Source organism: Lonchura striata, chromosome 6 (genome assembly GCF_046129695.1).
Source record: "Lonchura striata isolate bLonStr1 chromosome 6, bLonStr1.mat, whole genome shotgun sequence".
Taxonomy (NCBI): domain Eukaryota; kingdom Metazoa; phylum Chordata; class Aves; order Passeriformes; family Estrildidae; genus Lonchura; species Lonchura striata.
Genome location: NC_134608.1, coordinates 50,292,637 through 50,319,662, shown reverse-complemented (window position 1 = coordinate 50,319,662; position 27,026 = coordinate 50,292,637). Strand labels below are relative to the sequence as shown.

Below are 27,026 nucleotides of genomic sequence, written 5' to 3'. Positions count from 1 at the left end.
TTTATATTTTAAAAAAGATCGCGGGAAGTGCGGCTCCCGGGGCCCGGGGGAGGCGGGACGGCGGGCGGGAGGCAGGGAGGGGAGGAGACGGGAGGGGAGGCAGGGGGGCGGGCGAGGGGCCGCTCCCGCCTCACTCCCACCCCGCCGGCTCGGCCGCGGCCGCTGCCGCCGCTGGGCGCTGGGAGGCGGCAGCGAGTGCGCGCCGCCGGAGCCGTTTGAGGAACGCGAGCGGGCGAGCCAGACTTTTACCTTTTCTCTCTTTTTCCCGTCCTCACCCACCATGCCGCGGACGCCGCTGCCCGCGGGGGACGAGCGGCGGCTCAGCCCGGCGCCCTTCTCTTGAGGGGATGCGGGAGGCGCGGCCGGGACGCAGCTAGCGCGACCCGCGCCTCTCCGCCGTCCTCCCCCTGCCGCGTCCCCGACCACCATGAGGGAAGAGCGAGAAGCTGCGGCGGCGGCCGCCTCCCCCGCCGGGGCCGGCAGAGCCCCGCAGCACTGCCCGCAGCCGGACGGCGGCGGGGCGGCCGCCCCCGCGGCGCTGCCCGGCAGCGCGGAGAGCCTGCGGAACGGATACGTGAAGAGCTGCGCGACCCCGCTGCGGCAGGACCCCCCGAAGAGCTTCCTCTCCTTGCTGCTCTTCCCTACCGCCTCCTCCTCCCGGGCTCGGCTCGCCCTGGGCGTCCTGGCCGCCGCCGCTGCCCTCTCGCTCCTGGCCTTTCCCGGCAGGGGCAGCGCCCGGGACCAGCTGGACGAGAGCAGCTGGCGGAGCCCGCGGCCGCTGCACGCCTTGCTGTGCCTGACCCGCTTCCTCAGCCCCCTCTTCAGCATCGCCTGTGCCTTCTTCTTCCTCACCTGCTACCTGGTCGGCGGCCGGCGCGGGGAGCACGGCGGCGGCACGACCCGCTGGTGGCTGCTGGCGCTGCCCCTGTGCTGCTACTCGGGGGACTTCGTGGCGCTGCAGTGGCTGCTGCCCGCGGAGGGGCATGAAGAGGAGCCGCAGATGTTCATAGGAAGGCTCCTGACGGTGCTTATCTCGGTGGCTGCGCTGACCCTGCCGCAGAGCTCCCTGAAGTTGCGCCGGAGCCTCCTCGTCTTGCTGTTCTGCAGCCTGGTGTGGCTGGTGTCGCTCAGCAGCCTCCAGGCGCTGCCCCCAGCGCTCGGCCCGCTGCTGGCCGGCACGGTCGGGGTGGCAGGCTGCCTCCTGGCACTCTGTGGCGGGGAGCACGGCATCTTCTCGGCGCAGAGCCGAGGAGCGCACCACCAGCATCACCGCCACCCGCGGCTCCCCAGCGTGGAGGAAAAAGTGCCTGTGATCAGACCCAGGAGGAGATCTAGCTGCGTGTCCCTAGGGGAAACTTCGGTCAGCTACTACGGCAGCTGCAAAATGTTTAGGAGACCCTCGTTGCCTTGCATTTCCAGAGAGCAGGTAGGTTTCTCCGAAACTTGAAGGAGAAACTTTGGGAGGAATGAGCGCCACTCCATAGCTTTTCCTGACTGCTGTGTGTGTCTGTGCTGGATGTCTGCTCACTAACAAACTCCTGCTAGAGGAATGGAGGAGAATGTTAGTCCCTTAGCGGGTTTCTCAGCTCGGTTCTGCAGAATCGATATAACCCTTTATTTCTGCGTGGGTGCTAAATCATAATAATGTATTTGTGTAGAGCAGAAGGCTCGTTCGCTTTTATGCATTCTCAATTATTAAACAGCCGTTCTTATTGATTAGAGCAAAACCTCAAACCAGTCAGCTTCAGCTATCAGTTACCGTGTTATTTTGGTTTTTTTTTTTTCCGAAGCCCCCCACCTTCTCGGCGTCTGGCAGCCTTTCCGAGAGAAACCACAGCTTTCTATGCTGCCCGGCACTTCTGGTTCTTCCCGCTTTCTATCGACAAAACCATTACCAAGTGCTAAAGAAATAGCAGGTTTTGAGGGATATTATTTATCGAGTGCTGGCGTTGTTTGAGTGGCAGCTGTCCTTCTGCCCTGCAGATTACTGTCGTTTGTTCCCCTCTCTCCCTCTCTCACCCCCCGCTCCTCGCTCCGCCTAAGTTAACGTTACTTTGGGGTTGATGGGTTTTAAGAAACTTCTTTTTACTAAAGAGAGAGCTGTTCAGTAGGGGCTGGAGGGATGCCCGAAACGCTCAATTTTCTTGAATGGAACTCTGTTGGTTTCTACCTCTCGGAAAACTTTTCAATGAGTCTTGTTTTTTGTAGCGTAAACCCCCGTGCGTGTGGAGGAGTTTGTTTTTATTTGGGCACTTGCACGTCAACTGCGGGAACATCGAGTTGTGTTGGAACTGGCCCGAGGCTGCTGCAAGTGGATTATCAGCCCGTTGTAGGAGGGAGAATGAGGGAAGTGTATTTAATAAACGCGCAAGTGAGCAGTTTCTGCGAAGTGATTGTTGCTGCAGAATCCCCCTTCTGTTACTGTCATCGGTGCCAAATGAAATTTTCTAGTTTTTCCTTGACATTTGTTCTATAATGCAGGTCTTGTGATTGAGTGTGAATTAGGTCTGAGGAAATACGAAGTGAATCTGAAGCGGTGGAGTAGTTTTCGAGCATTTCCCCCCCTGAGTTTGCCCAACAGAATTAATACAGTAATTTTTTGCAGTGATTAATACAGTAATTGTTTCTGCATAAAAGGTTAAAATGCAAGTATGCTGGGACAGTCTTCAGAAATAACTCATTCAGTACGTTGCAAATTATCTAATGCATACAATGAAAGAAACATTAAAATATTTTGCTAGCAGTTAAGATATGTAGGGACTATCATATAATAATTTATTTTCTCTGTTCCTTTCTGGATAGTAAATGCAATCCTTTGCTGTCACATTTGTCTGTAGCACAGAAATCTCAGAAAATGTGATTTAATTAACCTTTCTAGATGACAGAAGATATTTGTTCATATGCAAGTTACTAAAAGCTTCCTTTGACGTTCGGCTCACTTCTTAAAGGCATGTGCATATTTCAAGTTAGGGCATTCATTATTCTTCAAGCAATATCATAAATGTCAGCTATAACTAAATACATAGGATTTATTGGCAATGCTTAAATCATACATGTTCATAATAAGATGTAACTTTTTGGTAGACTTCCAGAATTTGATACCTTTGTTATCACTAGATGTGAACAACAAAGAGATATGAAGTTCTTAATTTTCCTAATAATCTGTTATGCTTTACAATATATATTTGTGCTTTGTTAAGCACAGTTTAAATGAGATCCACAGATACATGTTCTCTGCTGTATTTTATATGCAATTTTACAAGGATAACACCGGTTAAATCCTCTGATCTCCTGTCTGACTTGGAGAGAGTTCAGACATTGCAGAGCTGATAAAACATCAATTGTTTGGGCAGGGGTAGGAAGAAGTAAACCCATAATGTGTGACTTTATTTGAATAAACAATACAAGGTTTTCATATTGCTTCCGTGAAACTGAAGGAATGTGTGTACTTAATGCTTTTCAGAGAGCATCTATTGTGTGGCTTTTCTTTAAGAGCTGGGTACACATTTTGCAAATCTTTATAAAGCAGTACAGTGGTTCTTTTCCAATATTAATATTTCAAGGAATTTAATGAACATAGTTAGGAAGATGCTGCTGGTCCACCATGACAGAAATACTTTAATGAATGAGAGATAAGTTATTATTGTGATTCTATTAGATGTATTTTGTGTGATTGTCACAAACCTCTTACATGTAGAAGAAGTTTATGTCAAATATAGAACAGCAGGTCAATGGGGTATCCCAAGGATCATCTGGGCCTACCTTTCTTGGCAAAATCACTGCCTAGACAGGTTGGCCCAGCACCCTGTCCAGCTAAATCTTGAACTTGTCCAATGTTGGGGAATCCATTACTTCTCTGGGGAGATTATTCCAGTGGCTGATTGTTCTTATTTAAAAAAAAAAAAAAATCTAATTTTGTGTAGATTTTAGGTATTATTTGATGAAAATAAAGAATGTTAGTATTGACCTTAAATTTTCAGTAACGTGGATTTGAGGTTCTATGTACTCTCTATCTACTTAAGTATACAAGAAAATAATTATATTTATTTGATTGGGTGTTGGGTTTTTTTTCAGCCAACAAGGGGTCTGTGTGCATGGAGGGGGTGGGAACAGGATGGAATACTAACACACAGGGGAATGTACAACCAGCAGCACATGCACACAGAAATTAGATGGAATGATCATCTTTTTTCTGGGGTACAAGTGGAAAGAGGCCCTGTAAGCATGGTCCTGAAAAAGCTTGCAAATTTGAGTAATCTTCTTGGCAAATACTTAGATATTGCTTTCTGGACTTCAGTAGGTATGGACACTATAAGGCTGGAAAGTTGATAAAATTAGATTATTCTTACAATTTCTATGAGTATCTATATCTACTTTAGCAATCAAAGTGTCTAAATTCATGCTGTGTGTGTCTCTTCTGCAGTATGTATGTCTAGCAACTTAGTTTGAGGTGGGAGGAAATAAACTTGAACAGATTATGTTTTTATGTAAGTATACTTAAATGTCAATATCAAAACATATGAATACACATTGTGGGAAACAATATGACTCAAATTACAGCTAAAAATTTTGCAAAGGCAGTGCCTTTTCTGAGCTCCACTACATTAACACTTTTGCCAATAGAAATTGATAGGATTTTAGCAGTAAACAGGCAGTATGTGCTCTTACTTCAATATTCATCTCAGACCCAGAGAGGAATTGCAGTAAGACTGCAGTATTAGTTGGTATTTCAAACTTTGTGTACATCATATTTTGACTGCAAGTATTAATTGGATGGTAATCTGTTAGTTCTACCTATTGCTACTGATATCAAAGGGTTTATCTTTATTGACTATTGCACATTTAGCACTTAATTTTATATATTTTTTTGGTCTGAAAGCCAAATCAGGGAATCTAAAAGGTGCTCGTCAGTATTGCAGATGTTGTAAACACTATGTCCTGAAAAATATCGTAGTAAGACTTTTTTTTTTCCCCTTAACTTGATAGTGGACATGTATATGAGAGCAAACACCTATGTGTAGGAAATCTTATATAGGAGCTTCTCAGAATTAAGACAGATTATTCATATTTTTCCTTGAGTAAAGAATAGGCCTTCCTAATTAAATACACATGATACATGTCCAAAACAGTCTGCAAACAGAACTGACACACACTTTTTCTGGTTATCTGACTAGGTTCAAACACGCAGGAAAGCTGGAATATTTCATGGACAAAGACTGCTTTCATGTTGCACTCTGTTAATTACAGGAAGAATTGTCTTGTGGTTAGAATTGGATTGACCACCACCTCTCCCCAGTTTCTGTTCCAAGCTATATCATACCTTTGATGTATTACCTTAGGAACATCAGGACTTGATTTCAGGAGTCTGGAATATTTGTGTAACTTGAAATTAATGCAGTTCCTTATTTGCTCATGTCATGAAATTTACATCTGCGTCTGTTACCTATTTGTGAAACAAATTACACTTTGTCCTTAAGTTTTCAGGGCATAGACTTCCTAGTGTAGAAACTGTCTGTTAATGTGTACTTTATAATCTGATACTGAAACAGATTTTTAGTATCTGTTACACTCAGATGCTGTTTGCAACCCAGAAGCAGGTGAACCTTTACCTGTTGAGTGCAGCCAGTAACAAAATATAATTCTCCTTTCTGTGTGTTTGACAAAGTTCTTTGCTGTTTGAAGTTTCCCACTCATGAATCCAAGGACTGTTACCACAGCTGTACCTACATGGCAAGATGTGTTTCTGTTGTTCACCAAATCTTCCTGTCTCTGGGGTTTGTCTTATGGGGGAAAAAATCAAGGTAGCAGTGTGTGTTCAGCTGTGAATGGAATCAATCCAATGGGATGCAGCTGAGTATGAGAAATATGCAAAGACAAGGATTGCATGGCGAAAGAAACAGACTTGGAAAACTGTTTCTGCAACCATATTTTGGATGAGTGGGATTCTCTTTTTTCTGTCTGGTTCTCTCTGACATTGGCAAAATATATTGAGCTAGATGAAAGGTGAAATGAGAAGTAAAAGTTGGTAAAAGTTCCATCTCTCCCTCTCTCTCCCTCTCTCCCTTGTGGTATTACATCACAAAGACAGGATGATTGAATCATGGTTTGCCTGTAGAGAGGTCAGAGTTAAGATGTTATCCTCCAGCACAGTTTCACCTGGGACCACTGAGAATGACAAGAAGGGTTTTAGGAAGACTGAGTGCCCTTAAGATCTCTGTTAGCTAAGTTGAGCTTAAGCTGGTTTTTAGATATCCAAGACTTGGTGGCAGTTTATATTCTGCATAAGTCAAAGCAGGCAAAAGCGTCTCTGAGCTGTCTGTGTAGCAAAGCAGTTTGATGTTGCTTCAGGTGCATTTTCCTGGAAAGAAAATATAACTGGAGAAAGGAAGGAGATCAAAGACCGCTGCTGGAGAAATTTGTTGGAAGGTGAGGGAAGCATGTTACAGAGCATTAGTAAGAAAGAAATGAAAGAAGCTGTGAGAGACAGTTCCAACAACTGCATGATTGACTGTGTTGAATTAAAATAGCAGAATAAATTGCATAAAGTACTAATATTCAGCCTGGACCAGGAAGATGTTTTAAATTTATGAAAGAAGCTTGTAGAGATGAGAAACAAAAGGTGCCCAGAAAAGTTTCTAGAATGAAAAAGAGGGGCAACTTCCATGCTGGGGTTTGTGAACAGTGTATTCTGGAAGATTAAATATGAAAGGGAAGAGAATGGCAAGAAATTTGGTATATTTTCCTGAGAAAAATTCATATTTTGACACTATGTATGTCTGTGCATGTATATGCCTGATAGTACTATTCTAATAATTGAACTTGAGCAATGGAATTGATTGTAGTAAATTGGCCTTACAAGATCAAATCCTTGCAAATTTTATGAAAAGAACATGAATGGGAAGTGAAGAAACCCTACAGAATATGCAGGGCAAGTCTGCAGTGTGAGCTCAACTCTCAGAATCCTCATGACAGTGTCTCATGTCATGAGTGAACACCAGAATGATGCAGGTGGGGTGGGGAGTCTGTCACAGCCTGGACCTTATGTGACATTTGTTTGGAAATTTATATTTCTTAAAAAAGCTTTTTTATTCCTGGCTTTTCTGATACTATAAAATGAAGACTTCATGCAGCCTTACCACCCTCAAAACAAATCACTCAACAAAACCAAATATAACTATTAGATACCAGTTGCTGAAGACGGGAAAGAGTAAATCTTGGTTTTTTTTTGTACAAAGATTGGGGATTATAGGCAGGGAAATTGGGGTATGTAGTCTGTTCTATTGTTGATGTGAAAAGTTCTGTCTGCCAAAAAAGAAAAGAGAGGACAGACCACAGGAGGCTACAGACATAGAATATTTTCCTGGAATCTCACTGATTTTTCAGGATAAAACTGTGTGGAGAACAAGCTGAAAGAATAGTTGAAGATGAGAATAAAAGAGGGTGAAAGGAAGTGTTGAATTTCCACATGCCTTTTCCAGTGGCTGAAAACAATGCTTAACAAGATGCAACGACACTACAGAATAAAGTTTAATGATGGGAAAAGAAAAAAAAAAGGGGGGGATTTCCTGCAACTCAGTAGCAGAAATGAAAATTTAAGGTTAAAGCTAAGGCTTGGATTAGTCAGGGCAGACTGTGCAATATCTGAATTATGGTTGCTGAAGCATAAAAAGGATCAATGACTTTAGGAATCCAGTGGCAGTAAAATTGTGCTAGAGCCTTCGAAACAGACAGGAGCCATGGATGTTAATAAATGAGAGTTCACAGGGTAACAAGTAAACTGGCAGATGATGATATTTGGGGAAGGGAAGTGTTACAGATATTTGTGAAAGAAATAGGTCAGGGAACTCTGTGCTTAAGGAAGACGGGAGAAGTGAATGGCCTTATTGATGAGTGTGGCAAAACAAACTGTTCTAGGAACTGGAAGGGCCATAACAAGGCATGACTGCGGAAACAAAATGTCAGCTTCCAGAGCAGTGTTCTATTTGAAAATGGATCATTCAGCTGGAGAAGGACATCATTGATATCAATATGGGCAGCTGGTGAGGAGTAAGTTTTGATGTGTTGGGCCATCCTCACTTTTTCAGACAGAGCTTTTGTATGTAGCACATTCCTTTGAAACAAGTGCAAATTTATTGGGAGTGGGCCAGACCAGGGCACAGATACCCAAGTAGTTTTTTAATATCCTTCTATTTGTTTGATAGTTCAATATTTATGAATAACAGTGCTGTTATGCAGAACATTTGTGACCATCAGTGTTCACTTCAGTTTGTACAGGGGTGTGTGAAAAAAACTGGCATATTTCCAATTCAATGCCTGATCAAATGGTAATGTTGACAAGTTTTGTTACTCAGTATTGGGTTGCCAACCTTAGTGTCCCTTTATGCAAACCCAAATACCTTCACTAAATTAAAGGCATGTTTGCAGCAAATGTTCCATTTGTTGTTCATTTGAGAAATAAAAGTTTGTTTTATGAAGTATGAAAATGACATTTTCCCTCTATAATTTCCTATTTTTAAGCTATTCAAGATACTGTAGAAAGGGTACCATATGAGGCTGTATTTGAGTGCTTTGGATTTGGTTTTGAGAGGTCTTCCCTCTTTTATAAGGAAAGTCCCAGGCTTTTTGGTGTGAAATGGCATTACAGGTATGTTGGATACAGCTGTATCCATGCTGATGATGGTTACAGAAATAGGAATGGGGTTTAATTTGGGGTGAGTTCATTCATTTTGCCAAAGCAGGCAGTGCTGCTCCCCCACCCCAGGAGAACTGTATCTCTCAGGGGTGGTGATACAGCAAGCCTGTGCCACACCTGCCTGTTAATATCTACTGTCAGGATGCTTTTGTCAGCAAAGCTCATAATATAGAGTGAACGTCTCTAAAAGTGTGTGAAAGCTTAAGTTATCAGAGGGAAATTTCTTGAGTTTTATTGAAATAACAGCTTAATTATGACTCCCTGCATAGGCACTATGGTATTAGCATGTCTCTTTAACCTTCATGACTGGTCATGCTTCATTTGTTTTTGATTAATAAATGCCCTTTAAGAAGATAGGAGCTAAATTAAAGGGTAAAAAAGACATACTTTTACTGGGTTTACTGCCTGCATGACTTTTTTTCTACTTTGACTTAAAACTAAAGGCTTGTGTTTCCATTTAGGGTCTTTTTATTTTTCTTAGAATCAGTTGATATCGCATGTTCAATCACAACATATTTATTTTTTTCTCCTAAGTATTGTTGTGTGATACCTGTTTGCCACTTCAAGAATATAATTTTGTTCATACTGCCTAGTTGATTCTTTAAAAAGAATTCTAAATTTCAGAGTACTCTAAAGTTACTAATTTAAGAAGCACAGTTTTTAAAGGAGTTTTTTTCTAGTACCTTCTGGCTATCCAGCAGAGTTTCCATCCTTGACACACCTTCTGTTTTTCAGTATGCGATGACTGCTCAACAGTGGCTCTCAGATACCTCATTATCTCCTGTGTGAAGCCTGTGGGGTGGCCAAGGCTTGTACTTCTAGAACTTTGTGAGCTTTCTCTGAGGCAGGGATAGATCTCTATTTTCATAGGATGTTGTTAGTAGTTAATAAAACCCAGTGTCAGTGTGGTTTAATGATGCTAACTTTAAAAAAAGGAATGTGTTTTGAGAGAACTCTTAAGTGATTATGTTGATTACTGTTCACAGTGGTCTTAATTTCATTTGATTTGCCACCTAGACAGTGTGATGTGCAAATACACCCACAGGCTCTTCCATACCTGCTCTTGCAATTCCCTAGTTCCTATACATTCTCCCTCCCTTGTTACATAGTATAGAATGAAATTTCAGTTTATTTATACTGCATTTCTGCAGGTACAAGCAGTTATGTTCCGATGTGTGAGTAGAAAGGAAGGGAAGTTTGTGGTGAAACCTGAAGGTGTGATTAGCAGGCTGGAAAAGTTTAGATCCTGCTGTGCCTCTGAAACACCATCTGCTCTGGCAGCGAGTGCCCTGAAGGAATTGGCTGAGACTGGAAGGAGCAAAGGCACGCTAGCACAGCTTTCCTCTTGGCCAGTTGGATCTGCAAGAAGCAGACTTTCATTTGCTCAGGGAAAGATGAATATTGGTCCAGGTTTTACTGTTTCCACTGAGATTGTCCATACAAAAGGGCACTGAGACACAGATGTAAAGATATCGTTAATGATGACATGATTATTCCTAACATAATAGTATAGGGTAGAGCAAGGATAGTTAGTATAGGATGGAGCAGTATATATCATATCTTAACTAAAAAACACAAACAAACTTGTCTTATCCACCCTGCATGCGTCCTCATTCTCTTCTTGTTTCAGCTAACTGCATTTTTGGGGCAGCCAAATATCCTTTTGGGGATCACTTTTGGGAATATGCTCACAAAGCAGATTTCAAATGAACCTTGCAGTGAAGGAATTTCCAGAGATTATTCACACACAGACGTTTAGGCATCTTCTAGTTTTAATTTTTTTTTTTGTTTGTTTTTGTTTAAATTATAAAAAAGCTGTGGAATGTTACTTAGGATCTTTCTAATGATTAAAGAACTGTAATATATCTGTCTGAAATTAAAATGAATTATTACACGATGTAAATGACAGCTTTTTGCTGTTATGGCAAAGCACAGTTGAAAGTATTTTGATTGTAAGTATTTGTTAGCTTATTTTTAGGCAGTTGTAGAAAGCATTAATTACAATTTTTATCAGCATTTCTTGCTAGTTTTTATTCAGCACAGCAGAATATTTCCAGCTCTTATAATACAGAAACTCTAGTTTTTCCTTTTATTTGGAGTCTCTGCTTGAGCAAGTTGGATTGAGAAGGAAGAGTTTGGAACAGCTTTTGTGTTAATGGCCAGTCTTTTTCTTTGTCATTGCTGTTACTTCATTTATTTTTCATAACTGGCAGCCTGTTCATTATATGACAGAGAATTTCAAAGAAGTTTGAAAATAATAAGTTTGCAAGTGATTTTCTATGATGTCAAGATGAAAATAAGAAAATGGGACTAGATGAGCAGAGGCAGATGTGATGCTGGCTATTGCATTAAGTGTGGTCTTTGTTTTCAAACCCTCTGAGGCAATGACTGTCAGAGACATCTGCAGAATGTTCTGATGAAAAAAACAGTACTTATATCCTATATGTGATGGATAAGAATTTTTTTATGAAGAGCAAAAATCAGAACTAGATAAGAGACCCTAAGCTTCAAACAGTCTTATTAAAACTGAGTAAAACTCAGTGCTTACATGTAAAATTTACATAACTCATTTTTAGGCATAACATTTCAGGACAAATTGAGTTAGAAACTGGTACTACATCTGTAAACATGAAATGGATATATTTTTAGGAAAGTGTCTCACAACATTAGAAAATATTTGAACTGTGTTGCATGTAATAAAGAGGTGCCAATTCTGGTATCTGCAAAAGTCAGTACAGCTTCAATAATGGACCTCTAAAGGTACATTTAGTCCTGTGTAATTTGTCTTTTATGAGAGTAGTTAATGTTAAGATCTCCTTTCTAAAGATTTGTAAGTCTTCCATGCTTGCCTTTACACTTGTTCTAGTAGGAAGCTCCCTAGAGTCAGCAGAGCACTTAAGCTTTCAAGTGGAAAAGAACATGTGTTTTGCAGTGTTTAAGGATTGAGATTATAGTCCTTACTTGTTTAAAAATTCACAGAGCTTAATGTAATTTATAACATTAACAAGTGTTAACAGTCTTGAATACACTCCTAGAGCTATGTTTCTTTCACCTGTCTGCTGATGGATAGGTTTGGTGTGCCTTTAGAAGCCACATTTTTATTTTTTATTATTTGGGCCTCAAAAGTACAAGGAGTATAATTTTACTTTTGAGCATAATAATGTTCAGAAGTAAATTGCTTATTTGTTTGTCATTTTTTAAAATATAATTTTTCTTTCTTTTTCCTTGTTTTTACCTTTTCTTCATTTACAATAATTTGAACACCTCTTCTTACCAGGGTTCTCTTTCTTTGTTATAAAATCAGTACCATAATTTGGTACAAAATTGCAAGTGTCTTTTTCAGCAGAGATATGAAAGTGTTCTGTCTCAAAATACTTTACTTTTAGAAACCTAGCAATCAAATTATTGTTTAAAAATTTATAGAACATTTTGTAGCATATTACTTTTAACACAAAGGAATTAAATATTTATTTGTAGTTACAGTATTAAAATGTTTCTAGAATCTGTTGCTTGTAACTGTCTATTATTGAAAAATTATACACAATTCAACTGCATTCAAGTTGCTGCATACATTTGTTTTTTACAGTTATGCATACCTTCTCTTTTACCTTGATATTGTATTTTGTTGTGGAGTTCTTTGTTCATTTTACTCTTTTAGTTCTGCAGGTTAGATGCAAGGCACTCACTGATCTGCTTCCTTCTCCGTAAGTGCAACTGAAAATTTGTCAGATCTGAGCTCTTAAGATGTGAGCTTTGGTGGCTGGGAGCTTATTCTTTGCTGCCCAAAGAGTATCTGCATGTGTTCAGTAGTTTCAAAACTCAAAACAATCCCCTGTTTGTTTATTTCCTGGATGGTGGGGACAAAGGTTTTCTAGGTTGGTTTGGTGTTTTTGGGTGGCTTTTTTTTTTTTAAGAAGACTAAACCAAACATCTTGTTTATGTTTTGCCTTGCTCTCTCCTGTTGTAAGCAAGTGGGGAGGGAGAAATAGGAATAGTATTGACTCAAGGGCTGCAGTTGTAGCAAGAGGAGCTGGCTGATAAATGATACTATGGAATGAGCTGTGCCTCAAAAAATAAATACTGAACATCTTCCTCCCTTCACGTCACTGTTGAAAATGGAGATGAAGACTCAGAGGATTTGTATTTGTCATTGTACTTTCCTGCAGTGTTTGAGAGCTACAGGAAAGCTTTTCCTGACCTGTATAGTACTGACAATGAATTTGGCTGAGGTGTTTCGTCCTGATTACAGCTTGTGCTGTGACAGCATCAGTAGGAGCAGAGGAATATTTTTTATCCTGATACCTTGAGCTTTATTTACCTCCCTTAGGTTTGCACATTTAAGTGGATTTTCACAGAACTTTTCTTTCTTTTAAAAGGAATTTCAAACTTTATCTCCAGTATCTGAATAATACTTTGGTTCAGACTATCTGTTAGATTCCCAGCTGTGTTCCAAGTCTGTCTTGTGCTTCCCATCAACCCTGATTCACTCTCTGAGATGTTCTGCAGTGGTACCCCTGCAGATTTTAGTAGGAGGGGTAAGCCAAGAAAAAAATTAGTGTTAAAAAGGACAGCTAGTTCCCTGCCTTGTTCTTGTCATGAGCGTTATTTGGGGTGTCACCTAGCTCAGTGGTCAGAGCTGTATTTTTCTTCTTGTGTCCCAGAGTGTAGCAGGAGACAGAGCTGGAGAAAACTACACTGTGATGGTAGGTTCCAGTCAGTGGATTGTGATAAGGCAGACAATAATTCTGGGGATTGTAAAAGTGCTAAGTCAATAGTATCTGGGTAGATTTCCAACCCTTTCAGAGGCTTTTGTTGGTATTTGTATATAAATATATTTTAGTGCCCTCTGACAAAACTTGTATGTAGGTATTCTTCCACCTGGTTCTAATCCACTCACCTAAAACTTCATTTTATCAAAGATATCTTTGGCAACCACTTTATGTTTTAGTTTTGGAGAACTTGTCTGAACCTTGAATCCCATAAGCTAAAGCCATCAAGTGGATCATCACTTTCCTCAGGGCTCCCTAATCCCCTGCTGAATGCATTTAGAGTGGGAATCTTCTGTATCTTGCTAGACTGTGCTGGTTTGCTTCTCTCCCCTATAGGGACATTAAGGTTCCTCAGCATGCCTTATGCCGTCCCCGGTTTTCTGCTCCTCATCCCTGAACCTGCTCGATCTCATTCTGGAATTTCCATAATCACATACCAGACTACTTCCTTTATTTTTTTCCTGAGCTGGCTTTCCATTCAGTTGAGGAAAATTATCTATGGATGAAGAAAACATTTATTTCTGTTTTTCTTCTGCCTTCCTACAAACGATGTGGGTACTGTGATGCATAGGAATAACATAAGAGGAATGCAAGTGAATGGGAAGAAGCTAAGCGATGCAGACAAAAATCTATATTAATAGAAAAGCCTACTGATGGAAACATCTGTATTTTGAGAAATACACCACTGAGATGTTAGCAAATAGTTAATTGCTGACTAAGCCAGAGCATTGATCCTGTTGTGTTAACTTTTTGGTTTCTTTTTTTTTAACAGAAGTACAGGTGACAGTGCATAACTGTTCTCAGGAGTTTTATTTCAGGCTGCTCTTTTCTCTGTACCCCTGAACTTTTTAGCATAAAACTTGTTCTTTTATGCTTTGGAATATTGTTACAATATGATGCTAGATTTGAGCAGGAAGGCTTCCCAAGAAAAAGGAGAAACACAGTGCATTAGAAAGAATGAGAGTGCCAGTTAGTGGAAAATCAAGAGGTTTTCTTGCAGAGCAGTTCTGGCGTGATGCAGACCGGCCCCTGAGTGAGTAAGCTTTGGGGAAAGGAATTCTGAAAAGTCCCTGCCACTGCCTCCTGCCTGCACCTTCACATTTTCGGTACCCAGTTCTCTTTGGTGGTCAGGAAGCTGCTGTGACAGGTTGTTCTGGCTGGCTTCACCCATTTCAGAATGCTCGAGGGGGATTTCCCATTTGAAAGTGCACTCAGGAGATCACTCTGTGAAGAGGGGAGCCTTTTTCACCAGTAAATTTTATGTGCATTTTTCCTCGGTGAAGAATTGCCCAGAATTTTTAACAACAGCAACAACAAATAATTAATTTTTTCTCACCTTTTTGCTTTCTTTGTGGCCCACAACTATTCCCATAGTACAGAAAAACAGTCGTGTTTTACACCGGATAAGCACTGATGTCAGCACAGAAAAGCTCTGTGCTGAAAATAGTTTGTTTCATGTTTATTCATGTCCTGAAGTGACCAAATTCAAATTCACATATAAGAAGTAAACTGTAAAATAATCTATTTTTTTGTGTGTGAAATATATTGCCAGAAAGGCCTGCATTTGTTCTTTTTTATAATTTTTTTTCCTCCGGGATCTGCAGTTTCCCGGCATGCTGATGAGATCCATGCTCTCTACATTTCTTTAGATCAAAATGTGATTTTTGTTTTATTCCTATTTTTTTTTTAGATCAAAATGTATTTTTGTTTTATTTTTGTATATACTGGTTTTGATACATTTTAAAAATATGTTTGCTACTTATGAATTAGTCTACAGCTACTTATAAATGACTCTACATCTATTTGAATTGAATGAGAGGCAGTTTGATAGATAATTTGGATATTTGTATTTAAGTATAGTATAAAACAAGGAAAATTCTGTAGCTGTAAAGCTATGATCAGAAATACATATAACTCATTGTTTTATGTAAAGTCTGCAGGCGACTAATTGAAATTTAAAATTTTAAAATTTAATTTGCAGCCAAAACTTTCAGTAGTGCAAATACAAATTAGAAGATGCTTTTTTTAAAAAAAATAAATTAATTTTAAATTGTTTTCTTTCTCATCTTTTCCTTCTCAATTAAAAGTAGAAAAGGCAGCTGCTGCCAGGTTGTGAGAAGATGCAAACGCCTGCGCGGAGCCTGGCTGGAAGGAGTTGGTTGGAGCTGGGCTGAGTGGAAAGCTGTCACTGAAGGGTTAAGCTGAGCGTTTCTCTGGCTGCTGAGTGAAACAGGATGCAGTGACTACATTGTCAGACTGCTGGTGTGAGTGCAAACAGATGAGGAAATGCTGGATCAGGCACTTCAGCAACTTGGGCTGTTCCCTAGGAAACCGCTTGCGTCATACTTGCCAGCAATTAGCTTACAGTTCTTTTATTTTTGATAGTGTTGCAAGCTGAACTCGCCTGTTACAAAGGCAAAGACTGGCTCCATCTCAAGCCCTCTGCTTGTGACTGCGGCCACGGCGCTCGAGAGAATTTGCAAAGCGCTGCTTGGAAAAAAAAAATTCAATTTATTTAAACTTTCCGTGCTGTTTCTGTAAAGGGTCTTATAGCTGTGCTTGGTTCTCGAAAATGTACAGTCACATTTTTGTGATGAAAATGACCTTCCCTAGTTGCCAAAATTAAATTTCACCAACATTTTGGATATCACCACCTATTCCAGTAATTAATCTGAAGTTTTTTTGTGTGCTACATACTAAAACATAGTTTTCAAAATTAATGTTACCTGAGGCTTAATCTCTAAAGCAAGGGAATTTTTTTCCAAATCCTTTTTTTTTTTTGTTGATTTAAATTCAATTATCTCTGGTGGTTACCTAGCCACTAATATAAACCAGTTAGTGTTGAAAGCAGTACATGTTTTATCTTCGAAAATCTTCATATCTCCTGTATTTCACTTAAAAACTGTAAACAAATTTACACTAACTGGCTTAATATTGATGTACATTGTTAGCATGGCTATTGTCTCATGGCTAGCTATAGTTGGGTTTTTTAGGGAAAAATCACAAGGTGACCAACAGGTTAAACCAGAATTGTTCGGTTTTTTTATTTCTCCATGGATTTATTACGTAGGCAAACACACAAATAAACTTAGGTTTTAATAAACTAGAATTATAGTACGTAGCTGAAGGCCAGAGTTGTTAAAACATCAAGGTTAATACAGAATACACATGTTCCTCAGTTTGTGCAATGCTTAAAAAGTCAGTATAAGTTAAATGCTTGAATACTTGGGTTTTCCAATATTTTAATTCTTATTAAAAGCATAAAGCATATTAAAAGCATAAAAGCATTCCCCTCCATTTCCCCCCAAACCCTCGGATACAAGGCTCGGAAAGATTGAGTACCCTCATTTCTGCACACTTATGATAAATTGCCTTGGCTGTAGGAGTCTGGCAGCCCATATTCTTAGGGCATTTTTTGGACTGCAGGCCAGTGTCATTTATGGTTAGCTGGTCACTGAGGTTGCATTCCAAATGGTGATCACTGTCTGTGTGGCCTGGGACCTTTGTCCAGGTTTCTTTCCAACTGTATTTTACGTAAATTAAAAAAAAAAAAAATTGTGGAAGTGGTTAAAACACCAGGGGTTTATTGGCCATTAAAAAGGAAGAGCTCCAGTTTTTGCTGATATTTCAGAGTCGTTTGGCTGCCTTGCCCAGCCTCACTAAGACATTGCATGTGGCCACTGCTTGGTAAGGGCTGTATTTGGTGTGGATTTGTGTTGGCTCAGCTGCAAGATATGAAGTTTTACTGTTGAAGTCAATGGGTGTTGGGACTTAAATCTGGGTGATCAGTAAAGAGCTAGTGCAGATGTTAACAAACCAAGATGTGGAAATCACAATTTTGAATTTTGTCCTTCGTTTTCTTTACCCCTTCAATTCTTGACAGTCAAATGGAGGCTATGGTGTCATCAGGTCCATGTTGGGTTTGGTTATGTCCTGTAATTCTGCCCATTTTTTAGGGCAATTCCTGCAAGTTATGCAGTACATCAGGCATATTGGATATTTTGGTTTATCCTTGTTTAGTATTTTAGCCCTGTAAGCCTTGTCAGTTTTCTTTCAATGAAGGAAATGGGAATTACATTATTACATACTTATGTTTCTGCATAACTTTTAATATTTCTAATTATCTGTATTTGATCTTCATTCTGGCACTTGTTAGCTATTTTCAAAGTGCTTTTATGAGCTGAAAATACTCAGTTGTTGTTTTGTGGATTCTCAGCCAGACTATTTGGTATACATGCATGTTTCAAAAGATAAGTCTGTAAGAACAGATGGAACGGGATGCTACTTGGCTATTTCATCTTTCAAGAATTACAGTAAGGGACTGCATGTTTTTCAGCAAAATCAGTGATGTTTTGTCCAGTTCCTGGGGAAACATTTGGTTTATATCTGTCAGTGTCATGACAAATCCACTTGTCTTATACTGTTTATTCTGTAACAGAACCAGTCGAATAGGTGGGTGCTATGAAAGAAAAGGGATTAAGGTCTCTACCATCTCCTTCTGATTGTGATTTTTACAAATCAGCAGAATGTTTCTGCAACTCTTATTAATGTTTTGCAGAAAATTCCACTGAAAACATGAAGAAAATGACTGACAATTTTTTTTTTTTTTTTAAAGTGTGCAAAGTTAACATGGCCAGCAGTTAGACTGCCTTGCATGGAAAGTTTTGTATATCAGGAATGTTTCCATACCTTTTTGAGCAGCACAAAGGGGTGTTTTCTTTGTTTTGTGTCTTCATCATATTCCTAAATGACAATTAAAATCCCTTAAATGGGCAGCCTTTTAGAAATTATTATTATTATTATTCCCATTGTCTAATTTGAATAACTTTCTTCCAGGTCTTTTTATTTTCAAACTATCTTTGCTGGGAATGTTTTTTTTTTTTTTATTTCCATGTAATCATTAAGATCAACAGAGGAAATTACGTAGATATATTTCTGTTCTCCAGTCCCTTTCTCCTGATAATAAAATCTTCCTCTTTCTTATGAATAGGAAGTTTCTCTACATCTCCACCCTAGAACATCACAACTTCAGCCTGTGGTAAACCTGTCATTGGGCTTCTTTGTTTGTTTTGGATTTTCAGAGGATAAAAGCTAGGGATAATAACAGAGAGGCATGCCATAGCCATCTCTAAATTTTCCTGGCATGTCAAAAGTTTTCCTTTATTATTTTGTGATTTTCATAGTTTATTTATTTGCTGTGTCCAAGTAACTAACTTGTTCCCAGTTTCTTCAGTGCTAGGCTTCCTCCCAATGTGTTTAGTGTCCACACAGAATTTGAGTCCTTAACTAATCAATAGAATGTAACAGTTTGCTAAAATCCTGTGGAGCAGAGACCTTGTTTCTTCTTCTCTTTCTTTTAGATTACAGTTGCAGGTGATTTTTCTCAGTCTTCATATTCCACTACAGTTTCCTTCTGGGATAGTAATTTTATAAGCATTTTTTTACTTAAAGTGTTATCCTCTGTATACTGTACCTATTTAGATGAAATAAGATGCATGCTGGACTGCAATGACCTTTAAAATCAAGTGATTTAATGCCGTCAATAACTTTTCTATACCACCTTCCTTTCTTCCCACCCTCCTTTATTTATTTACTTTTTAAAATTTGGAATGCTGACCTCTTGCATTTGTCTCTGCTATACTCTATTTTTCCCCCCAGTCTTCCTCATTGTTCCTTCACATAGTGGTGAGTTTTTTCTTTAGGTGGTTTTTTTGGCCTCTTTTTTTTTGCTTATAATACCAGCAACAGAACCAAGTAAAGTGTATGGTGCAACAGCAGGATTTGTTGGCTGGGAGGTACAATTGCAGTGCAAGTCTTGATTAAAATTATGAGTTCTGAGGTCAGAGCATAAGTTTTTGCTGCAAAGAATTATGTCAAATCTAGATTATTTTCTCTGTAGTCACGAAAAGGTTTTTTGTTTTTTTTTTATTGACCTTTGGACATAAAGTTACTAATCTGAAAACCTCTACTCAAATATTCCCTTGAACGCTTTATGGCACTAACACTGAGAGGAGTGGTCCTTCGCAGCCCTGTCTGCTCATTCCTGCCCTGGCACCATCCCCCATTGTGCTGACACAAGCATTCATGAGACTACACAGTGAACTAAATTGGGGAACTAATCCGTGTTAAAAGTAATCAGTTCTTTTTTGTAGCTCCTTGCCACGTGTCTGCATAAAGACTTTTGCTGCAGAAGGGGGGAAGTCACCCGGGGTGGGAATGAGCAGCAGAGGGAGGGCAGGGCTGCAGCTTTATTGTGGCCATGCCAAGTGGTGCTGATTTAAGAGAACTAATGGCACCGATGTGTAAGGAATGGATGTGTTTAAAACTTTCCAATAAATCAGTCAAAAGAGCATCCCCTCATGCTCAAAAACCTCTATATTTTTTTTTCCATGTCTTAAGTGAGCCATGTATTCTGCATTGTCTTTTTGATGTAAAGGAACAAAACGTTTTGGCATTGGATGCTGAAATATGGCAAACAGGTATTTAAAATTAAGCAGTTGCAGGCAAATGTGGTACCATGCTTGCAACATACAACGTTTTACACAAAGTTTTCACAAAGGCTTTGAATGGAAAGGTGCAATTTAGATATTTAAGTGAGACTTGTGCATAAATGGAGCAGAGGGTTTGTTTGAAGAACAATTAGAGACCGTGTGGTCACAAACAGACTCATACTGCACTGATATGTCAGTACAGAATGAACAGGTAAAGGGCACATGTGAATTAGTCTCTTCCAAACACCAGAATATTTGGCACTCTTTTACAGCAGTGCCTTAATACTGTTCTGTTTATGTGAAAATTCTTCATAATTCCTGGAGCGAAATAAAACGAAAACTTTATGAAACTGTAACAACACTTCTGTGAGTCACCTTCTGAGTCTTGGACTCTCATCAATTCATCATGCTTCCATCTACAGGACTGAATGTGTAATGTGGTAGTGAAGAAAAACTATTACCTGGGAGTGCAAAAGTGGAAATCCTCTCATACTGAGCAAGCATCTGTCCCTCTGATGCTGCTATGTGATGATTTTTCTGACTTTTGTGGTTACCTAAGATCCAGATAAGTAAGTTGCTACAGTCAAGAAGCTTCTATCCAGCTCATTGTAGTAATCCTCCTTGGCTCTTAATTTTCACATTGCCAAAAATTTGCATATGTGGCAGCAAGAAATAGGAAAATATGATAAAAAAAGTCAGTTTCTCATTAATATTTCAAGCCCAGGCTGAATGTCGTGGGAAAAATAGGTCCTATGACTTTGTTCCTGCCAGTTCCTTTGTTCCATCCAGTTTGCAATTTTCTATAATGTGGAACTGAGCAATCCAACTGTGTGTTGCTTGCTGCTGTTATAATAACTCCTAATCTGTGGTATGTTAATTTTGTAGAGCTATCTGCTTATCTATTCTGTCTGTCACCCCTTCAGTAGAATCACCACTGTAAGACACATTAAGCCACCAAGGCAAATTTTTGCAGAAGGGATTGGGAGTGGAGACAGAAGCAGGAGCACCACGTGTCTCGTTTCAGCTTTTGAACAAGTCCAGCTGCTGAGGAATAGACAGAAATGGCTTTAGGTATCTGTTTCTTTTGTGAACTTTTTTGTGTTTTCTTCTACTGTTTGCTCGAGGTTTGTGATCAAAGAGAAAATTGTGTGAAAACATCTGTGGCCCTGCTGTTTGGAGTTGTTAGCTCTATTCCTTTCTGAAATCTGAAATATTAAATTTTACACTGTGCAACTAATTATGCATTCTTAACACAAGGACCATTATTTATCACTTAATTATTATTATTACTTTTTAACATAATGTCCAGGAAGATAAGGAGGAAATTTGCTCTTGATTAAGTTCACATTTTTTAAATGAAAACATTAACAAAAATGTTTGTTACATAGATGAAGACAAACTCAAACATGGGAGAACTGAGAGGGAAGTGAAAAGTAAACTGGAGAGAAAGCTTTAATCACACAAAGAGGAAACTTTAGAAGCCTGAAGTTTGTAGGTAAAGCCTAATGTCAAGCAGAATTCACTCAATCATTTTTGATCTTCTATATCAATTATTCCTAGCCAGAAGATGGAGTTATAACACTTTAATTTTAGAATGTCAAATAAGCAGTTTTTAGGGCTTTGTCTATTTGGTAGTGATTGTACATATTAATGTGTTCTAGACAATGTGCTGTGAAGTATGAAGGATGTGCAGGGTCCTCTGTCAGTGGAATTCCCAAAATATCAGAGAATCATGGAATAGAATGGAAGATCATCTTCTTCTGTCTCCTTGCCATGGGCAGGGACACCTTCCACTAGACCAGGGTACTCAGAGCCCCATCCAGCCTGGCCTTGAACACTGCCAGGGATGTGCTGTGTAAGGTCTTCAGTAAGTATGGCTTGTTGGCAGAAATACACTGAGGAGCTGAAATAGGACAAAGACTTTTCAATTGAAAACATGATTAGAAATATTTTGTAAGAAATAGTTGAGAATTGTTCATTGACTGAGTCAGTTTGGCAAGAACTTTGAGGAGTGTGCCTCTTAGCAGTCATCCACTATAATGCCTGTAAAGAGCTATAAGTGACCCTTTTCTCAAGAAAAGGGGCACAGTGACTCTTCTTTGTGGTGGCCCTAAACCCAGCTCTATGTAATGCTGCTAATAGTACAGAATACTGTGAAATCTCCTCAGGAAGTTGGGTGGCAATGGGTGGATATTTTGTGCTGAATTCCATTCTGCTATTAATCTTTCTGATAAATTAAATATTTGGAAAAGTTGCCCACAAGACTTTAAATATTTTGCCAAATCTCCTTGTTGTGGCTGACAAACTGTCAAAAGTTGAGTGCTCTGTGAATTTAGCCAATGTTTCCTGTAAATGCTCAGTGCCATCAGGGATAAAACCCCAGGCCAGACCAGGCAATTCTAATCTGATTTCCCTACTTTATTTTTTAAACCTCACTGTCTAGCGTCCTCCAGTCAAAAATCTGTCTTTCTTATATATTGCAGGCTTGGTTCTCAATGCAAATGCCCTGTGTGCAGATTTTAATTAATGAATTAGCTTGGTTACAGCCCTTTGAGTCAAGGAAAAGTAAAGGTCACCTTTTTATCTATTGCTCAGAAGCATACATCAAAACAGAAGTGACTTCAGAATCTCTTAAGTGTTTGCTTTGGTATTTAATATATAGCTTGGTTCATGATAACCTTACAGATTTTTGTTGCTTTGTTAAAATGGTAAAAAAACCTGTAATTAATTTGCATTTCTTAGGTTCATTATGTAAAAGAGAATTTTAGTTTCTCTTTTCTTGGAACACTCTGAAAGGTTTCTTATTTTGACAAAATGCTTAAAGACAATACTTTCAGAAGACAATATTTTGTCAGAAAATTTCAACCAAGTATTCAAAATGTTTCAAATTTTCAATATGAAAATTATGAATATTGGCATGATAATTAATACCATTCATTCTGCAGTTTCTTGTCAGTTCTTTGTGTAGCTTTATTGGTTTTATTTGACTGAAGAATTGTTGCATTCTGCTGTGCTGGTTACTTGGTAATGATTGCTACATTTACTTTGAAGCTTGAATTAAAAAAACTCCTTATGCTCCAAAATTAAAAAAATTTGTAAAAGGAAAAAAAAAATTAGAGTGTCCAGCATTCACAGAAGATACCTGCCTTCCTCATCCCATTTTCAGATCTGTTTATTTAATGACTGAACTATTTTGATGACTGAATACAGTAACGTTTCCTGTATATTCACAGTGAAGTATTATAATTTCAAGAGAGCTACACAAGCTTTTATATTATTAAACTTGCCAATGTCAAAAATATAATCCAAAATTATTGAAATTAAATAACAGCTTTTGCATTTTGACATTTAAACCATACTGCTTAGTATTCTGACTAGTTTGATAACCAATGTGAACTGCACAGAATGTCTTTGTTTAAGCAGTTGTAATCATTTTTAATAACCATTTATACATGCTGGGAAACTGCATTTTCTAGTTTGCAAAGTAGTAGCTCATTTTCTGTGGCCTGAGGCAGTTAATTAAAACGGTTTCAGTGTGAAAGTGGGAGTCAACATTGTTTAAACATGGTAATGTGACTCAGTCTTATGGTGTTAGTAAGTTTGAAGTTTCTACATCAATGTTTTCAAGTACTAATATAGATTTTTTTCATTGAAGAGAAATTAATTGAACTGTTTGTTTCAGCATTTCTTTTATAAGTAGCTTTTTCTAGTCTAACCAGCTTGTTTTTGTGAACTCTCAAGTTGAGTTTCCTCTGAACATCTTTCATGATTGAAGCTTTAGTTCTGAACTTGCACTGATTATTGAAATCATAGCCCTTTCAAGAAGCTAAGCCATAAATATATCCCTCAAGTTTATGATACAAGACAAAAAGTCTTGAAAAAATAATTTCCTGTTCCCTATTTTATTTTCCTGTTAAATTCTAATATAAGGCATTGTCCTGTCAGGTCACAACAACCCCCTGCAACACCATAGGCTGGGAGAAGAGTGGCTGGAAAAGTGTCTGTCAGAAAAAGACCTGGAAGTGCTGGTTGACAGCAGCTGGACAGGAGCCAGCAGTGCCCAGGTGGCCAAGAAGGCCAAGAGCATCCTGGCCTGGATCAGCAACGGTGTGACCAGCAGGACCAGGCTGGGATTGTCCCTCTGCACTGGGCACTGGTGAGGCCACATCCTGAGTGCTGTGTCCAGTTCTGGACCTCTCTGTCTGGGAAGGACATCGAGGGGTTGGAGAGAGTCCAGAGAACAGATCTGGGGAAGGGTCTGGACCACAGATCCTGTGAGGAGCAGCTGAGGGAGCTGGGGGTGTTTAGCCTGGAGAAAACAAAGATCAGGAGAGACCTTATTACTCTCTACATCTGCCTAAAAGGAGGTGGTAGCCAGGTGTGGGTCCACCTCTTCTTCCAGGCAGCTAACAATAAGATGAGAGGAGATGGCCTCAAGTTGCCCCAGGAGAGGTTTAGATTGGATTAAGAAAAATACTGTCATGGAGAGGGTTGTAAAGCATTGGAACAGGCTGCCCAGGGGCGCAGTGTAGTCATCATCCCTGTAAGTGTTCAAAAAACATGTGGTTAGGGTACTTGAGGACATGGTTTAACGGTGAACATGGTGGTAGTGCTAAACCTAGTTGGACTTGATGCATCTTGAAGTTCTTTCCCAACCTTAAAATTTCTGTGATTCTATAAATGTACCTGAATTTTTGTTCCCTTACCACAGATGTCTGTTTTCCAGGTTGTCTCTGAAGTGGCTGTTCTGACCTTCTTTTCTGATATACTAGGGTAATTTATTTGGGATATAACCCTCTATTTAATGCTGACCTTAATGTAAATGTAGACAAATTTATATATCAACACATAGTTTGTGTGCACATGCATTGTGATTTAATTCAAATACCTTTCTGTCATGCAATCATTTGTAAAATCATAGAATGGTTTGGGTTGTTCAGGGACCTTAATGTTCCAGTTCCACCCCCCTGCCATGGGCAGGGGCACCTTCCACTAGACCAGGTTGTTCAGGGCCCCATCCAGTGTGGCCTTGAACAGTTCCAGTTTCTCTGGGTAACCTGTTCCAGTGCCTCATCATCCTCGCAGTAAAGAATTTCTTCCAAATATCTAATAGAAACCTACTCTCTCTGTTTGAAGCCATTTTTCCCTGTCCTGTCTCTACATGGACAGGGTAGTGTCCTAAGCCTGATGGAGTCCCTCCCTGGTTTTCCAGGCCCTTTTCAGATACTGGAAGGTTGCTCTGAGGTCTCCATGCAGCCTGCTCTTCTCCAGGCTGATCAGCCTCAGCTTTGTCAGCCTGAAGTGTTCATCCTTAGTATCTTTGAAATCGTTGCTTATTTCAGTGAAATTTGACACAGGATAAACATCCAACTCCAACCTGCCAGGTAATCCAGTCATAAGATGAAATTTCTAAGGATTTCATCATTTGTTCTCCTCACAGAGGCACTTATCCTTTTACTGGAAAAGTGTGTTTATTTTCCTCATACTCCTTGTTGAGATGGTTATTCAAATTTTGGGAAGATGCTCTTCTATGTAGTGAAACATGACAGTGTATTTATTTCCTGCAATGTTATAAGGACTTAATTTGTTGCTCCTCAGTCTTTACCAGTTATGGAAATGAGCTGTCTAGCAATGACAGCACCAATATAAATGAAATACTGACTTATTTATTGGCTGATTTTTTTTTTTTTTTTTTTTGTGCCCTGTGCTTTTGTTCTGGTCTACAACTTCTTTTTCAGTGTAGTAGGCTACTAGATAGAAGTGGCAATGGCCATTCTTTGGAGGATGAGCTTCAACAAGTTTTGATCTGGCATGATTCACTGCTGCTGCTGTGAGGTAAAAGTAAGTTGTCTCACTGGTATTTTATTTTGTGTTGTATTTATTCAGAAATAAAATAAGAGGTCACAGTCTATTCTTGTGGAGCCCTGAGTAGTAAAATGTACAGCAGATAAAAGGATGAAGCAAAGAAGCTTGCTTTTCAAGCAAAAGAGGAGTTTTCATAGAATTTCTCTTCACTAAGTGGCTAGAAACCATGAAGATTTATTAACATTGCTTACCACTCATTTTCTTCAGTCTTTTCTGATGCTCAAAATTACTTTTGCCCCGCTCTAAGAAATGGAACTTGTGTTGGTGAAGAATGTTTCTCATTGTATCTCCAAGTTCACATTTTGCTTGCATATAAGATGGTTTTTATGTTTATACTTTATTACAGTGCTCATAGGCATGTGTCATCCGTTTAGGCAGTGAGGTGATGTTTTTGTTTGTTTTAAAATTAACTAGCTAACATTTACGAAGGAGAGGGTGAAGAAGGGAAAAGACACTTGCTTAAAACTTGGCCACTTCCAAGACCAGTTATTAGAAAAACAAAATAATTCCTCCAGTAAGCCTTACCTCTTTGTGGGTCACAAAGCTGTCATTGTGGGAGTGTAATTCTGACTAGAATTCTGTGTGGTGTGTGCTTAGTGCACAGGCACAGTTGTGTTTTGGTAACAACTGGACATTTGTTTCTCACTCTTTCCTTCCTATCCCAAATCCTATTGAAAAGATTATCCAGGTGGCTTCTGGAAGTCTCTGTTTGGGAGGTTTACCAGTAGTGGGACATGGGAGAACAGGCTCTCCTGCTGCTGCTGCCCATGGAAGCAGGGTTGAATTGTGCTCGAGCCCCTTAAAATTCTCAATTTGAACAGCAGGTTGTTCTCTTCAACACCTTGATTGGTTCCAGATACAGTGGCAGAAAAGCAATGCTTTGTTTTCTGAGGGTGGTAGAAGATTGACAACTCAGTTTTCAGCTGTCATGATGAGAGGTGTGATGGGAAGTAAATATAGAATTCTGGAAAAGTTGACTTAGAGCCCAGATACAGGCAAATAAATCAGAAAGCAAGCTGAGGCAATTTCAGAACTCTATCTGGATCAGTAAGTAAGGTAGCAAGTAAACTTGTAAGTAAACTTCTAAGTAAGTAAACTTGCTGAGTTCAGTAGAGCCATTTTTTTGTCAGATCTTTCTGCTTTACTTCCAGATAAACTACTTAGACTTTTGGGTGGTGTTGAAATGCTTCAGTTTGGGATCCTATAGGT

General features: G+C 39.4%; 1 protein-coding gene across 1 annotated transcript in view; it reads left to right on the top strand.

Moving 5' to 3' along the window:
* Nucleotides 1-206: 206 nt before the first annotated feature.
* Nucleotides 207-27,026, top strand: part of PDE3B (phosphodiesterase 3B) — an 83,286-nt gene continuing 56,466 nt past the window's right edge. Inside the window, exon 1 of the mRNA XM_021525581.3 lies at nt 207-1,426. Within this exon, the coding sequence (XP_021381256.2) occupies nt 428-1,426 (999 nt within the window). The 5' untranslated portion in view covers nt 207-427. The remainder of the gene's footprint in view (nt 1,427-27,026) is intronic.